The following is a 14697-nucleotide window of genomic DNA, read 5'->3' on the forward strand; positions in this document are numbered from 1 at the left end:
ACACACGATCTGCGCCACAGAATCGTTTATTGGGAACGGGGGGGGGGGGGGGGAGGGGGAATCAGTCCTTCTTGGCCGCCGCCTTCCTCATGGCGGCCAGCACGTTGCTCAACTCCTCCCGCTTCCTCTTGGCGCGTATGTGCGTGCCCACCTGTGGGGAGACGCGCGTCACCCTGGGGCACTGCAGCAATAGCCATGGCCGCGCCCGCCCGCCCGCCGGCCCTCCGCGCCGCCTACCCGCTTCTTGATGAACTTGAGCGCGCGCTTGTCCTTGGACACCTTGAGCAGCTCCATGGCGCGCCGCTCGTAGGGCGCGAAGCCACACACCTCCCGGATCATGTCCCGCACGAACTTGGTGTGCTTTGTGAGGCGCTGCGGGGACCCCGGGACGAGGTCAGAGACGCGCTTCCGCCGCCCCACTCTGACCCTGAGCCCGCCCGCGCCCCGCATTCACCCCGCAGGGCACCCGGCGCCCGCCCGCGCCCCATACTCACCCCGCGCCGCCGGCTGTGCCTCGGCTGGCTCACGTTCTTCGTCACCTTGTGGCCCTTGTTGAGGCCCACGGCCATGGGGTAGCGCAGGGCCATGGCTGCAGGACGACACGGCAGCTGACACCCGGCCCTCGGCCCGCCTGCCCGCCCGCTCCCGACTCGCTCCGCCGCCCGGGAGCCCCGATGGCGGCGGATGCCCCCTTGAAGAGCTCCACTTACCTGCTCCTCTCCAATGGCGGCCGCGACAGGAAGGACGGCACCGCGCGGAACCCTGGGATATCGGCCTCTCGATCGCCGCTGCGGCCAGAGAGGCAGACGCGCCGCGTGCGCCGTCTGGTGGCCGGAGGCTCCGGCGACCACGGAGGGCGGCCTTGGCTGCGGCCTTAGGTCTTCCTTTAGGCTGGGAGCTCGAACTCCAAACTCCCCTCTTGCTATCTGTTAATGCGAGTTACTCTCTGACAGTTAAAGAAACAAAACAAAACAAAAAAACAACAGTTTAAAGTTTTTATTATTGGCTAGAGATAGCGCAGAGGTTTAAGAGTACTTGATTTCCTTCCAAAGAACAAGGGTCCAATTCTTTTTATTTGTTTGTTTTTGTTTTGTTTTGTTTTGTTTTTCGAGACAGGGTTTCTCTGTAGCTTTGAATCCTGTCCTGGAACTAGCTCTTGTAGACCTCAACAGAGATCACCCTCCGAATGCTGGGATTAAAGGCGTGTGTCGGGGGCTGGAGAGATAGCTCAGTGGTTAAGAGCGTTGCCTGCTCTCCCAAAGGTCCTGAGTTCAATTCCCAGCAACCACATGGTGGCTCACAACCATCTGTAATGAGGTCTGATGCCCCCTTCAGGCCTGCAGACATATACACAGACGGAATATTGTATACATAATAAATAAATAAATAAATAAATATTTTTTTAAAAAAATTAAGGCGTGTGTCACCACCGCCCGGCCTGGGTCCAATTCTAAGTATCCACGATGGTGGCTCCAAAACTTCTGAAACTACAGTTCCATGTCATCTGATGCCCTCCTTTGGCGTCCGTGGGCAACATGCACACATGTGATGCACAGACATACCTGCAGATGAAACATAAAATTGAATGAGTACCTAACTAAAACAAAACAAAATAAAACAAAACAAAACCAACTGAACAAAAACTGGGTGGTGTTGGGAGACACTTGGGAGGCTGAGATAAGTGGCATACAGAGTGAGTTCCAGGACAGCCAGGACTGTTTCACAGAGAAACCCTGTCTCGAAAAACAACTTTTTTTTTTCTTTTTTAATACCCGGTGGTGCAGAAGAGAGGGGAATCTCTAAATTCAAGGACAATCTGGTCTAAAAAGCGAGTTCCAGGATAGCCAGACATACACAGAAACCTTACCTCGAAGAAACAAACTAAATAAAAATTAAAAATATATGATTTTCATATATAGATGTTTTGCCTGCATGTGTGTCTATGAACCACGTGCAGAGGGCTAAGGTAGTCAGCAGGCCGCAGTGGGAGGGCCGACACGGAGGGGCGGGACCAGGGTGTAGCCAAGGTGGGAGGACGTGGTCGTCAGCTGAGGCCTGGGTACCAGTAGGGCCGGACCCTAGGGTGGCTGAACCCATCGTCGCGGCTCAGGCGGGTCCAACGTGAGGAGGGGGCGGGGTCTAGAACACAGGCGCAGGAGGGCGGGGAGAAAAGAGCGGCCGCTAGGGGGCGTGGCCAAGGTGGGCAGGGGCGGGGCATAAGGTCCAACATGCAAGCTTCAGTTCTGAGAAAGTTGTAGAAGACCTTCGAGGTACTCAGGGCTCCACCCGCCAGTGGAGGTTCACTCCTGTTTCTGACTTCTGCGGGTTTCTGAGCAAGCACCACACCATAACACACTGCAAGGTACATTCCTGTGGTCACTTTGCCAGGGGAGAAACAGATCTTCCCAAGATCACAAGGAAGTCGGAGGCCTCTGGGAGAGACACTTCCCTTCCTGGGTGCATTTAGAATAAAGGGTCCCTGCTCAATCTGACATGGCTCCCTTCTCTGCTTGGAACGCTTTTCTTAATGTAATTTAATTCTTTCAATCCTTAGGGCCAAAGGTCAACTTCTAGGTACTACTGCCAATTCACACGCTACCTTGAGATGTTGTTCTAGATTCTTCCTACCCACATCCTTTTACCTCTCAGTCAGAAAGGCTGGTTTGCTTTAGTTCTGGGTGAAAGTGTCGGGATAGATTCTCCAAGTCGTGGGGGAACATTGGGCTTTAATCCCAGCACTGAGGAGGCCCAGGTAGGTGAATCTCTACATAACGAATTCCAGGACAGCCAGATACACAGAAAAAGAAAAAAAAAGAAAAAAAAGAAAAAAAACCCAACCCTGTGTTAGAAAAAAAACAACCTATAAATATGAAGAATCTGGGGGTCATGGATATATTTGAATGAGAATGGTCCCCATAGTCTCATATGTTTGATTACCTGTTCCCCAGTTGGTGGAACTGTTTAGGAAGGGTGAGGGGTGCACCTCTATTGAGGTGGGGGGTGACACTGGGGTGTACTTTGAAGTTGCAAGAGCCCACACCATTCCCAGCATTCTCTCTTTGTCTTTGCCTCCTGCTTGTGAACAGGAAAGTAAACTCTCAGCTGCTGCTCCAGCACCAGTCAGTCTGCCTGTTGCTGCTCTGCTCCCTGCCATGATGGTTAGGGACTCCCATGCTGAAACTGTGGAACCCAATAAACGCTTTATAGCTTATAGTGTCTTGCCCGTAGTGTATTGTCATGGCAATTGAAAAGCAACTACGAAAAAGAAAAGAAAAGAAAAGAAAAACTATGACAATGGGTCTCCACAAAAAAATGACACAGCTCTTTATTTCTTTTTAAAAATATTTTACTTAGTTAACGAACACTGGTGTTTTGGCTGTGTATATATCTGTGTGTGTCAGATCTCTTAGAACTGTAGTTACAGACAATTGGAGTTGCCATGTGGTTGGTGGGAATTGAACCCAGGTCCTCTGGAAGAGCAGCCAGTGTTCTTAACCTCTGAGCCACCTCTCCAGCCACAACACAGGTCTTTCTTATCTTTGAATTTCTACCGAAGTCCAGAAGACAAGGAGAAGAAGTTTCCCAAATCCAAAAGACTGAGATTGCACAAGGAGAATCTGTACTGTGTTGCAAAGTCCACACATCTTCCTCATATACCCACCTTCCCGCTTTCAGTGTGAACCTGTGAAACTTCCAGGCTAGGACCATAGTAAGCCAACAAGGTGTGCGGAGGGCTGGAGAGGTGGACGTGGATGAGCCTGTGCCTGCAGCAGCACAGTGAATGTAGGATTGTAGCATTCAAACTCTCGAAGAACTCTCTGCTCCATGATTTCGGGGTTCTCAAGTTCCACGCTGGATAAAGGGGCATGAATCCCCTGCTACGGCCTCCAGCAACCACTTATCCACTCAGACCTGTTTCCCCCATCTCATAGCCTTACAGGATCATCCCTTTGGTTACCTGCTGCTTCTTTGCCCCATCTAACCCCGGACTACCCACCGCCAACCCTGTATTACGTGACCCCGAACCTCCGGGCTTGCAGGTACAAAACACCCTGGCAGCAAGCAACCTCCGTCAGAGTCCTACCAGCTAGCCGCGGCCTCTGCCACGCCCTCTAGGTGAAAGCCACACCCCTAGACGTAAATGGAACTCACTTTTCTGGCGCAATACCGCCCTCCCGTTGCCGTGGCAACCGCCGCCTACGCTGACTTCCCCTCAGGACGCTCAATCCTTCGCGCAGGCGCGGGGATCTCGTCTGCGTCCTCTGAGGGCTCCGTCCATCGTCCCTCCAAACTACATTTCCCGGGAGTCTTCGCGGCCTAGCGCCTCCCGACTACATTTCCTTGAAGAAATTGCCACAACCAAGGTCCTGGAAAGACTGAATCTAACCCGATTGTCGCTCCCAGAGTCCTTTGCGGGGACTACATTTCCCAGGAGACTCAGCAGCTTCGCTTACCGGAAGCGGCGGGTGAATTGCGTGCCCTTGCGCGGGGAGTGAAACGAGAGACAGACCATGGTGGCTCGAGTGTGGTCGCTAATGAGGTGCGTGGAGACTCGGGTGGGTCCTGAGCCTTCGGGAAAGTTCCGTGCTGCAAGCGTCTGTACCTTGCGGCTTGGTGTCCTGCGACTCCTCACTTCCGGTTGCATCTGGACCCCTTCTCACGGCCCGTGTAGGGAAACAGACTCATTGGCAAAGCTAACTGGATCGCCTCTCCTACCTCCCAACTTGTCACTTACAGCTTCAGTTTTCACTTATGTATAATGGGGACTCGTGGGAAATCTTGCCCTTACCCCCTCTCCGGAGCATGAGTGACATGAAGTTCCCTTGGTCTCCCTGGAAGGTTTTATGTCCGGTGTCTCCTGATGTCGGCAGGATTTCGAACGATTCACTGTCTCTTACTTTAAGACTTGGTTTAAAACTCGTGTCACACAAGGCAAAATGAATGATCCTTGTTCCCTGACCACCCAGGGTGTCCCCGGATGGCGACCCTGCCGCCACAGCTTCTGTCCCTGCCTGTCTCTCCTAGGTTCCTCATCAAGGGAAGTGTGGCGGGGGGAGCAGTTTACCTTGTTTATGACCAGGAGCTGCTGGGGCCCAGCGACAAGAGCGAAGCTGCGCTACGGAAGGCCGAGGAGGTGGTGCCACCAGCAATGTACCAGTTCAGCCAGTATGTGTGCCAGCAGACGGGTCTGGAGATGCCACAGGTATGGCTGGGACTCAGGCCGGTTATGGTTGGCCTTGGTACCCCACCGCTCCTACTTGGTTGAGTTTATGTTGCTGGGTTTGGGTGACAAGGCTGTGACCTATCCCCACGCACCAGCCCTGTGCTCCTCCTCTTTCTTCCCAGCTCCCAGCCCCTCCAAAGATTAACTTTCCGAACTTCCGTGACTCCTGGAACTCAGGTAGGCCCCCTGTGCCCTTGTTTGGGGGATACCTGGACATGCCAGCCCTGGTCCCAGCCCTGTTTGCCTTGCTGTTCCTTCCCATTCCTCCCAGTTTATCTGTTTGTGTGCCTGTATGTCACCTATGAAGCTAAGTAGAAATGACTGGGCTTGGTGGCACATGCTGGTGTCTTTAGCATTTGGGAAGCAGAGGCAGAAGATTTTAATTCCAGGCTAACTTGGTCTACCAAGTGAATTCTAGGACAACCACGACTACAAAGAAAAATCCTGTCTAAAAACAAAACCATCAGGGGCTGGAGAGATGGCTCAGAGGTTAAGAGCATTACCTGCTCTTCCAAAGGTCCTGAGTTCAATTCCCAGCAATCACATGGTGGCTCACAACCATCTGTAATGGGGTCTGGTGCCCTCTTCTGGCCACAGACAGAATATTGTATACATGATAAAGTAAATAAAAAAAAACCATCTGAGAAACGTGTAGGGAAGGGGTGACCCCACTCCTGCTGCTCCAGCTACCACTTTTCGGCTGTGAAAGTGGGGTCTCATTGGCACCCATGCACTGTCCCTACAGGCATCATTTCCGTCATGGCAGCTTTGTCAGTGGCCCCCACCAAGGCCCGAGAATACTCCAAAGAGGGCTGGGAGTACGTGAAAGAATACACCAAGTAACAGATGCCACTTGTCCCAGCATTATGGGGGTCAAGACCAGGATGCCACAGACTCAACCACAGTGGGGACCTCACTCTGAGGGCAGCTTCCAGCATTGCTGGTCCAATAAAGGACTTGAGATACTCCCCAACCGTGTTCTGGTAGAATGGAGTGGACTGGAGGAAACTGGATCACCTGGGCTTTTGGGGGTCCGAACCAATGGGGATCTTTGTGTTCCAGATGTAAAGCTTGGAGCCCAGATAGGTTTTTTGTTTTCAATTTTAAAAAACTGTGTCTTAGGGTTTCTATTTCTGTGATAAAGCATTACGCCTGAAAGCTGCTCAGGCAGGACAGGGTTTGTTTCAGCAGCTTGTTCCTCAGGCCACACCCCGTTGCTGAGGGAAGTCGGGCAGACCTGGAGACAGCACTGAAGCAGAGGTCATGGATGTTCATGTTGGGGTGGGGGGTGCTCCTTCACCAGCCCAGGGTGGTGCTGTTTACTGCCCCTCACACATCAGCCATTATTCACGAAGATGCCTCACAGGCCCATCTGATGGAGGCATTTCCTTAGTGTCCCTCTTCCCAGGTGACTATTTTGTCAAAAGTACTGACTAGCGGTGCTTCCCTGTGTGCATGTGTGCATGTATGTGTGTGGACTGCCCACACTACCCAGGAGGGTCCTATCTGGAGCTGGGTGTATAAGCAGTCCTGAGATGCCTGTCATGGGTACTGACTGGATCACTGAACCATCCCCCTAGCCCTCAGAGAGGATGAAGTATAGGTACTAGGGTTGGGGAAGCCTGGACATGGGGAGGTCCTCAACAGGGGTTTCATTTAAGCAGACCAGTTCTTGACTTTCCCCTTGCCCAGTCCAATCATAACCACTCAGGCCTCCCAACCTTGTCCCCTGAAGGTCCCTTTTCCCAGGAACCATGTAACAGGCTGCATCAGCTGTCTGAGGCCTTAGTCAGAGAAGGCTGTGATTGGCAGTCAGGCCCAGAATGGGTGGGGCTAAAGTGGGAAGACTCTAAGCCATCTTTGGGCTCTGGGTCACCTCCAGGCACAGCTTTTGTCATACAGCTATTTGTATATTCACAGAACACCCTGGAAACCCAGTGCACAGATGGAGGGGATTTGGGCTGGCTGATCACAATGGACTTTTCTAGGTTCACTCCTGGGCTGCAGAGAGCACCTAGCATTGGGCTTATTGTCACTCTGCTGAAGTCCAGAGTTGGTGACATGTGTCTTACACTCTAAAACCAGGGGCTGCGTGTCACTGTGCCCCTCACACCGCTGCTGCCCCCTCCAGAAGCCAGCTTTGTTCTTTTAGAGGTCTGTGCACAGGAAGGATAGCCCTGAGTGTCCTTCATGCTCACCAAGCCTGAGCTCGCAGCATAGGACCAAATAGGCTGTCTTCCCATGTGCCAAGGCCACAGCACAGGCGCCACAGAATGGGACTGACTAGGCACTGTGGACACAGCTTGTACAGCTGCTTATACAGTACTTCTCTCTCTTGATGAAAATAAGAGGCCAGGCTTGAAGTAAAGGGCACATGAACAGAAACACCTTTATTACAAAAAACAGCAACAAAAACCAAATGAAAACAAATTCACATTGTTAACAAGCTACAATATGGCAGCAGATTAAAAAAAAAAAATCCTTTATACAATGGTGGAGAAGTCCTGACAGGACACGGAGGTCACAGTTGGGCAGCACAGGTGCTCAGTAGCGGCGGGTGAAGCGCGCGTCACTGGGTCTGCTGCCCCGGCTCTGTCCTCCAAAGCCTCCCTGCATCCCTCCACGTGGGATCACATGGCCACGTGAGGCTCCACCAGGGGCGAAACTGCCACGCCTAAGGAGAGGCCCGGGACCACTGATTATCCTGAGGTCCTGACTTAGCCTCCCCCAAGCCACAGGCGGTCGCCGACTCACTGCAGTGCAACCCTGCTCCTGCCTGGCAGTAGAGTACTTACCCTGACATGCCACCACGGTTCATCATGTGGCCGGGCCCAGAGTGGCCAGACATGCTCCTCTCACCTCCTGCAGGATGAGGCACAAGTCCAAGAGGGCAGGTTGGCAGGTGTGGAGCCAACAGCTGCTTGGTCTCAGCTGGCCCTATCCCACCCCAGTCCCTCCTCAGCCAGTGCCCCTGGCTTCCACCTAGTTCTCACCTTGCCACCTCTTGTGCTCACGCTCCATCATGCCTCCGTCAGCTGCGCCCTGCCACGCCCGGTCGTCTTCAAGTCTCCGACTGTGCTCCCCCCAGTCACGCCTGCCCCTTGGAAAGAGACCCCTCTGACCTGCACTGCCACACACACCAGGCCCTCAGCAGACAGTGTGGTTGGGAGGTTCAGGCTCCACCAGGTCAGGCTGGCAGCCACCCCCAGTCCAGGCCTTGGGAGAGTGGGACACAAACCTGGGAGGTGGGGGCAGCCCTCGGCCTTCACTCATTCTCTTGTTGGAGCCATAGCCCCAGCCATCTCGAGAGTCCCGGCCGTGGCGTTCAGGTCCTCCATGGCGCTCAGGGTAATGCTGGACCAGAGAAAAGGGTGAGGTCAGCATTGTCTCTGATCTCTAAGTGCGAGGATACAAAGCTCAGGGAGCAGAGTGTGGCCTCTATCAGTGTCCTCCTTCATGAAGGGTTAGGTTCACAAGGCTCCTTACAAAGAGCCCGGCCTATGCATAGCACCCTTGCTTTACAAACGTGAGACACCAAACAGAAGAGTGGCCGCACACGGATACCCACATGAACTCTTGCGCAAAGCCTTACTCTGTGGCCAAGACTGTATGTCAGTGTCAGTAACCCCTATCTTAACTACCTGAGTGGTGGGATTCTGAGTGTGATCAGCACTGGCTCATCAAAACTGTTTGAAGGGCCAAGGCAGAAAGACTTGATAACACCAAGAGAAGCCAAGCACAGCGAGCACCTCCCAAAGCCCCCAGTCTCCTGCCTGACCACAAACAGTCCTGGTCACTGGCGTTCTTGGCCAGCTCTTGCTCTGTCTTCCTATCTCTAAGTCAGAAGACATTGTCACTGTCCTTCTTTGTAGAGTGACAACTGCATGTGCAAATGAACACTCATACAGGCCACTTCTAGCCACCGGTTCCCACAGAGACAACTAGCTATGTGGAAATAGCGACATCAGGATGGTAGCCTGTGGCAAAGCCAAACCATAACAGGGCTGAGGAATGAGTGTATCCAAGGGCCGCAGACAACCCAACGTGTCTGCGGATGGTAAGCAAGACAGTAGTGACGGTGGCACTGTGCAGCTAAAGCCTGACACAGTGGGAGAGCAAAAGGGGACAGAAGGTTGCAAGGGGCGCTGGGGTAAGCCCCCCTCGGGTAGCAGTGGCTCAGGTGTGTAGGAGGGAATGGGGTGCTGGTGCTAGCACTGTGGCTCCAGAGTAGCAGTGTGAGCACTAGCAGCAGCGAGTGGGACCGCCCTTTCACAGCTGAAGCAGTGCCCCGTGCTCACCTGTCCATCTCGGTCTCCCATCATCGACCTTGAACCTTCTCTCCTAAAAAACATGATTTCAATGAGACCAGATGGGAGGGGTCTATGTGCACAGAGCCCGCCCAACATGGCTCAGGCTCACCTGTCCACAGAGTGGTTGGGATAGCGTCCCCGGTCTCTGTGGTCGAAGTCATGGAAGCGGTCCTGGCGTCCAAAATCTGAGTGGTAGCGGTCATCCAGTGCGGCCCGTTTGGCTTCTGGCCAGTAGGCATCATCACGCCTGTGATGGGGTATGAGGCAAGGACATAAGGCACCTAGAGCCTGCACAGCTCCAAGTCCCAACCATGTCCCTGGCAAGAGCTTTCTGTGGAGGCTGTAACAAACCCTTGGTCCAAACATCCCCACCTCTGCCTTAATGCCACCGTGGGTGCTGGATGTCCTGGCCTTTTAGTACTGGCAACTTCATAGGATAGGACACCTGCCTGCCTTCTACCATAGCTTCATACACCAATAGGCAGCAGGCTTGGCCTTAGGTCCGACAGTGAGACCCTGCCCCGCCCCGCGCACCTGAACCTCTGGCTGCTCACCGGCCATCTACATCATAAGGCCTGCGCACGGCTGGCCGGCGCTCCTGCTCATAGCGCAGCTCCTGTTGCCGTCGCAGCTCCTCTCGCTCACGGTGGATGCGCTCCTGCTCACGCCTCCGCTCCTGCTCCACATGCATGCGCTCGCGCTCCAGCCGCTCACGCTCCATGCGCTCACGCTCTAGCCGATGGCGGTGGAAAGCCAGGCGCTCACGGGCGATTTCTAGCCTCTCCCGCTCCTCCCGCTCCCACTGTGCCTGCAGCCGCTGCTCCCGCTCACTGCGTTCCCGCTCCCTGTAAGAGGAGGGCAAGTCAAGGCAGAGGGCTCAATGTGAGAAGCTAGGGGCATGCTAGGACAGCACTGCCACCTCCTGTCTTCCTCTCCCTTTCCCCTTCTCCCAGCAGAGCAGCCACAGACAGGCTCTGTCCCATTGTGCCCGGAGCTGGGTGCCCCAGAGCCCACTTTAAACACACACACTGCCTCAAGCAAGGGCCACTTTAGAAACTGCAACAGTGCTGTGATCAGCTGTCAAATGCCTGGTATACCTTTCCCGATCCTTCCTGGGCAAGTGAATATCCCCACCGTCCCTGCCCTGCTGGCCACTTTCTGAGGTCTCTGAAGATGGTGAAATACTGCAGGCAGTCAGGGCCCTCAAAGTGCCCAGCCAGTCAGCCACTCACACACACACCCATGGCTGTCCCTTCCAGCCCTGCTCACCTCCGTGACTCGGAGTCTCTGGACTTTCGGGAATCTTTAACCTTGTCAAAGGACACGACAGACCGCTTTTCCCGGCTGGCCGACTTTCGGTCCTGGCTTTTGGAGGCCTGGTTTAGTAACAGAAAGAGAATTAGTGCAGGAGGGACAGAGGCACCTGGCACAGGGACAGTCGCTGACTGAAGGTGCTCACAGGAGAGCTCAACAAAAACACAACAGGCTCAAATGGAGCTGCCTATATCTCCAAATGGCATAATGTCACTACCCATCATCTCCCGCCCCAAGAAATACCAGCCTCTAGCATGCAGTGCTGAGTTGTGAGCCCCAGGCTGGCTAAGTTAGAACTATTGCTCTACATTTTCCAATTACAATGAAACTCTAACTTTCTGGAGACAAGTGTCTTACTGTTTAGCCATGGTTGGCCTGCAACATGTGGCTGCCTTCCTGATAAATCCCATCTGCCCTTCCTTCACGGTCAGGGCCATATGTACCATCTCCTCAGGCCCATCAAGACCCACCCACGTCCCCCTGGAGCCCACCCTTCACCTTCCCAATTTCTAGCTGCTCTCAGTAAGATGGAAGTAAAAAGCCACCTCAAGACACCAGTGCATGTGGGAATGGCCAGAAGTCTCAGATAACAGGCCTTCCTTCTCACTCAGCAGTGAGCCATGCTGGGCTTCGAGATCCTCAGAATCCCGGGTTGCTACAAACATGCCAAGCCTAGACCCCGCCTTCAGAAGTCCCCTGTGACCCAGGCCCGGCGCCACATGATGTGGTCCTCTAGAGGCTTGGCATGGATGGGAGGTCTCGGGGATGCCAGACCCATATACTAAGGTGGTCAGGCTCTGAGACTTCAGAACCCACCAAGGTCTGCAGCTGTCCCAACAGTGGGCTTCCAGGAGGCAGGGACGGGAGGCAGCACATGGCGGCCATCAGAGAGAGCAGCAGCAGGCAGGCTACTCTAGATGCCTCGCCATCTCTCTATGTTCTGAAAGGCGACAAGCTTCCCTCGAATCACTGGAGCATCGAGCCTGCTGTCGGTCTGACACTCACTCTCTCTTTGGACCCAGATGTCTTCACACTGATGACAGGCACACCTTTGGACTTGTCCATCACCACAGTGCGCTCGGTACCACGGCTTCCTGTAAGCAGAGGCAGGGAAGAGCTGAATGCAGATGGTGGCTTTAGGCTAGTGCGTGAAGGGACCCGGGCATCACTGCCTACCTGACTTGGTGGTCCGTGAGCGCTCTGAAGGGCCAGGCTTCTGATCATCCGGGTCCTTGGTCTTCTCTGTGCTCCCATCATCCCCCTTTTTGGCATCGTCTTTTCTGTCGGTTTTCTCCTCCCTCTTCAGGTTTGCTGACCTAGAAGTGAGTGGCCCACAAGCCTCAGAGCAAGCATTCAAGAGGCAACGGCTACTCAGTTCATAGGTGAAGGAGGAGGCCCACGAGTGCATAAGGTTCAAGGCCATCTTTGGCACATGCTAGTGGCTAGTGGGCAGGGAGGGTTAAGAGCACAGCTCTGGTGGTCTGCAGGAATACCTGTCACTGGTGCTGGCCTTCTCCTTCTTGCTGTCTCCATCTCTCCTGTCAGGTACTCTCTTGCCAGCAGGCTCACTTTTGGCCTATAAAAGAGTCAAAAGCTAGTGCCACTATGCCCTGGCACCAGTGCCAGCCCCACTGTAGCACATGGCCAGTTACCTTTTCCACTGAAATCATTTTGCCATGTAGCTCAGTCTTGTGCAAATGGCTAATGCATTTTGTTGCCTCTTCAGCTGTGGACATAGTGACAAAGCCATAACAGCGAGCTCCAGGACTGCGGGCATTCGTCACAACCTTGGCACCCACCACCTGAAGAAAGCAAACCACCTCAGTACTACTGCAGGCACAGACCTGGCAATCACAGAGCAAGGAAGGGGCTCTGACTTCCCCTCATCCCAAGGCCCTACTAGAGGCACCACGGAGAAACAGTGTAGCCACCCATCAGAGGGTCTCAAGGGGACTGGGAGGGTTTAAACTGCACATGGAAGTGACAGTCATACCATGGACTGAGTCTTGGCGGAGCCACAGAGCTGTAGACAAACAGTAACCAACACCGATGATGGTAAACACTTATTAAGTGAGTCCTCTGAAACCACCTGGTGGTCACAGCACCACTCTCACGGAATATGGCCTATGTGGAACCCAGTCCTGACAGGGAGCTCCAGTCTGTCCCCAGATTAAGCCAGGACACAGACCTGTGCAGCCAGGTCCTGTTGTTATCAGGATATCTGATAATATTGTAAACCTTAAGATTCCATTATTTACTGGAAAAATCTGTTTCTAATTTTGGTGTGATTCATCCCTAGCACACACCTTTAATCCAAGAGCTTTCTGCTTTAATATTGTAAACAGAATTAAATAAAGTCAACCATATGTCAAGAGGTGGAGTAAACAACCAGCTGACAAAAAGTGAACATAGGATGATTAAGAAAGGAGGATGGGTAGAGAGACACGCAAGAAGTGGAGGGAAGGGACATGAAGAGAGGACCTGATTGAAATGGTAGAAGACAGGAGGTTTCTGGGACAAGGGCAGAGAAGGAAGTCAGCTGGGTGCTTCCTCTGCCTCTCTGGGTTAGCAGGCTTTCACCCCAGCATCTGACTCCAAGTCTTTATGGGTAAAATTGAACAACTGAGATTTTACACTTGGCTCCGAACATGGGGCACAAACACAGACAGTAATCATGCTACTTGTAGACAAATGATGAGAAGTCATCAGGTTTGGTAAGACACCTGGGAAGTCCTTAAGAAAAGAGTTAATTAATATTAAAAGAAAAAAAAACTCTCCTAAGGATGGGAATTATGGCGTATTCTAAATGGCAGAAAACGAAACAATTAATGACCTAACTGAGACTGACATAATACCAATTACAATTACTATCGGTAATTCATATTTTATCCTCAATAGCCAGTGTTTTTTGTGCCAAATATGAAAAGTGGATTTAAGATACAAGCATTAGAAAGACGTATGAAAATAAGGAAAATTCTCAGACACAGACAGAGGAATTTAGACAAGAATCTACCACACTACTGCATGATGAAACTGAAGAGGAGAGACCCAAGGTTATCAGAAACCCAATTTTAGTTTAACCAGTCACTATAAAACACTACCAGCAGATGACAGAGATCCCCAAGGCTATGCAGAAGTTGACTTGGGATTCTGTAGAATGTTAGATTTCAAGAGACTTAAGGAAATAGTCATTTCATATGGTATGCATTCACCCTATGTGAAGCAGGTGTTAAACTCATGGGCAACTCAGAATAGAATTATCCACCAAGACTGGAGAGATTTGGCAACAGTAATATTAGAGAGCTGGTCCTCAGGTGCAATGACTAACACGGTAGAAAGAAGATCATAAGGTCATAGAATAGTGAAATAAGGTTAGAGGTCTTAATATTTCTCAAGATCAGTTGCTAGGTGAAGATCAACATTCAGATTTACAAAGACAGCTTGAATTTGATGATCCACACCCTGGTACTATGTTCTTTAGCAGCTTTGACTGCTTCAAACAGGGTTGGAGAATCAGGAAAGACATCTAAGTCATTTACTAAAATTAGGTAAGTCCAAAAACAAGCCTTCACTGATTTTCTTGCAAACACTGACTTCCGCTGTAAACATAATAGTATTAGATCCAGAAGTCAGACAAATATTAATTGAATCTTTCATTTTTGAAAATGCTAATTCAAAATACAAAAAGGTGATTAGGTTTTCAAAGGCAACATCAATAGACGTTTATGATGCTACTCTGATGGGGAAGTAACTTTTAAAAGTTTTAAGAAAAATAAAAATGACATGTTTTAATTGTGGTAAGCAAAGTCATTTGAAAAGGACTGTATGCAAGGCGCTCCTAGAGCCGGA

The 14697-nt window shown here is 52.0% G+C and overlaps 3 protein-coding genes across 5 annotated transcripts in view; 1 reads left to right on the forward strand and 2 right to left on the reverse strand.

The window, feature by feature from the left end:
- Positions 1 to 10: 10 nt before the first annotated feature.
- On the reverse strand, positions 11 to 846 carry Rpl36 (ribosomal protein L36). Its single transcript, XM_087909265.1, has 4 exons — positions 711 to 846; positions 495 to 589; positions 238 to 372; positions 11 to 151 (listed from the first exon to the last, which is right to left on the reverse strand). Exons 2-4 carry the CDS (start codon positions 585 to 587, stop codon positions 62 to 64), a joined length of 318 nt encoding a protein of 105 aa, XP_087765391.1. The 5' UTR covers positions 588 to 589; positions 711 to 846; the 3' UTR covers positions 11 to 61.
- Positions 847 to 4230: 3384 nt separating this feature from the next.
- On the forward strand, positions 4231 to 6197 carry Micos13 (mitochondrial contact site and cristae organizing system subunit 13). Of its 2 annotated transcripts, XM_048427499.3 has the most exons (4): positions 4251 to 4540; positions 5026 to 5203; positions 5347 to 5401; positions 5970 to 6197. In XM_048427499.3, the coding sequence occupies exons 1-4, from the start codon at positions 4512 to 4514 to the stop codon at positions 6065 to 6067; spliced, it is 360 nt and encodes a 119-aa protein (XP_048283456.1). In that variant the 5' UTR covers positions 4251 to 4511; the 3' UTR covers positions 6068 to 6197. The 2 variants fall into 2 exon arrangements, with proteins under 2 accessions (XP_085548483.1, XP_048283456.1); XM_085692357.2 differs by lacking the exon at positions 5970 to 6197 and having other exon boundaries at positions 4231 to 4540; positions 5347 to 5876.
- Positions 6198 to 7588: 1391 nt separating this feature from the next.
- Positions 7589 to 14697, reverse strand: part of LOC125395805 (scaffold attachment factor B1) — a 28513-nt gene continuing 21404 nt past the window's right edge. The window contains exons 10-21 of one of the 2 annotated variants that reach the window (XM_087909262.1): positions 12501 to 12650; positions 12342 to 12424; positions 12025 to 12164; positions 11854 to 11942; positions 10804 to 10910; positions 10089 to 10379; positions 9644 to 9781; positions 9523 to 9565; positions 8463 to 8578; positions 8218 to 8324; positions 8020 to 8086; positions 7589 to 7898 (exon numbers count right to left, since the gene is read on the reverse strand). In XM_087909262.1, coding sequence (XP_087765388.1) covers positions 7769 to 7898; positions 8020 to 8086; positions 8218 to 8324; positions 8463 to 8578; positions 9523 to 9565; positions 9644 to 9781; positions 10089 to 10379; positions 10804 to 10910; positions 11854 to 11942; positions 12025 to 12164; positions 12342 to 12424; positions 12501 to 12650 — 1461 coding nt within the window. In that variant the 3' untranslated portion in view covers positions 7589 to 7768. The remainder of the gene's footprint in view (positions 7899 to 8019; positions 8087 to 8217; positions 8325 to 8462; positions 8579 to 9522; positions 9566 to 9643; positions 9782 to 10088; positions 10380 to 10803; positions 10911 to 11853; positions 11943 to 12024; positions 12165 to 12341; positions 12425 to 12500; positions 12651 to 14697) is intronic. The other variant, XM_087909263.1, reaches the window with a different exon arrangement.

Source organism: Myodes glareolus, chromosome 8 (assembly GCF_982192425.1).
Source record: "Myodes glareolus chromosome 8, mMyoGla1.1, whole genome shotgun sequence".
NCBI classification, from domain to species: Eukaryota; Metazoa; Chordata; class Mammalia; order Rodentia; family Cricetidae; genus Myodes; species Myodes glareolus.

Excerpts from the sequence above, each read along its gene's own strand:
- Rpl36 (XM_087909265.1), bottom strand. The coding sequence starts at position 587 with ATGGCCCTGCGCTACCCCATGGCCGTGGGCCTCAACAAGGGCCACAAG. Across the intron at positions 373-494 it reads GGCACAGCCGGCGGCGCGGG|CGCCTCACAAAGCACACCAA; the intron begins GTGAGTATGGGG and ends GGGTCCCCGCAG. Across the intron at positions 152-237 it reads TCAAGTTCATCAAGAAGCGG|GTGGGCACGCACATACGCGC; the intron begins GTAGGCGGCGCG and ends GTCTCCCCACAG.
- Micos13 (XM_085692357.2), top strand. The coding sequence starts at position 4,512 with ATGGTGGCTCGAGTGTGGTCGCTAATGAG. Across the intron at positions 4,541-5,025 it reads CGAGTGTGGTCGCTAATGAG|GTTCCTCATCAAGGGAAGTG; the intron begins GTGCGTGGAGAC and ends TGTCTCTCCTAG. Across the intron at positions 5,204-5,346 it reads CGGGTCTGGAGATGCCACAG|CTCCCAGCCCCTCCAAAGAT; the intron begins GTATGGCTGGGA and ends CTTTCTTCCCAG.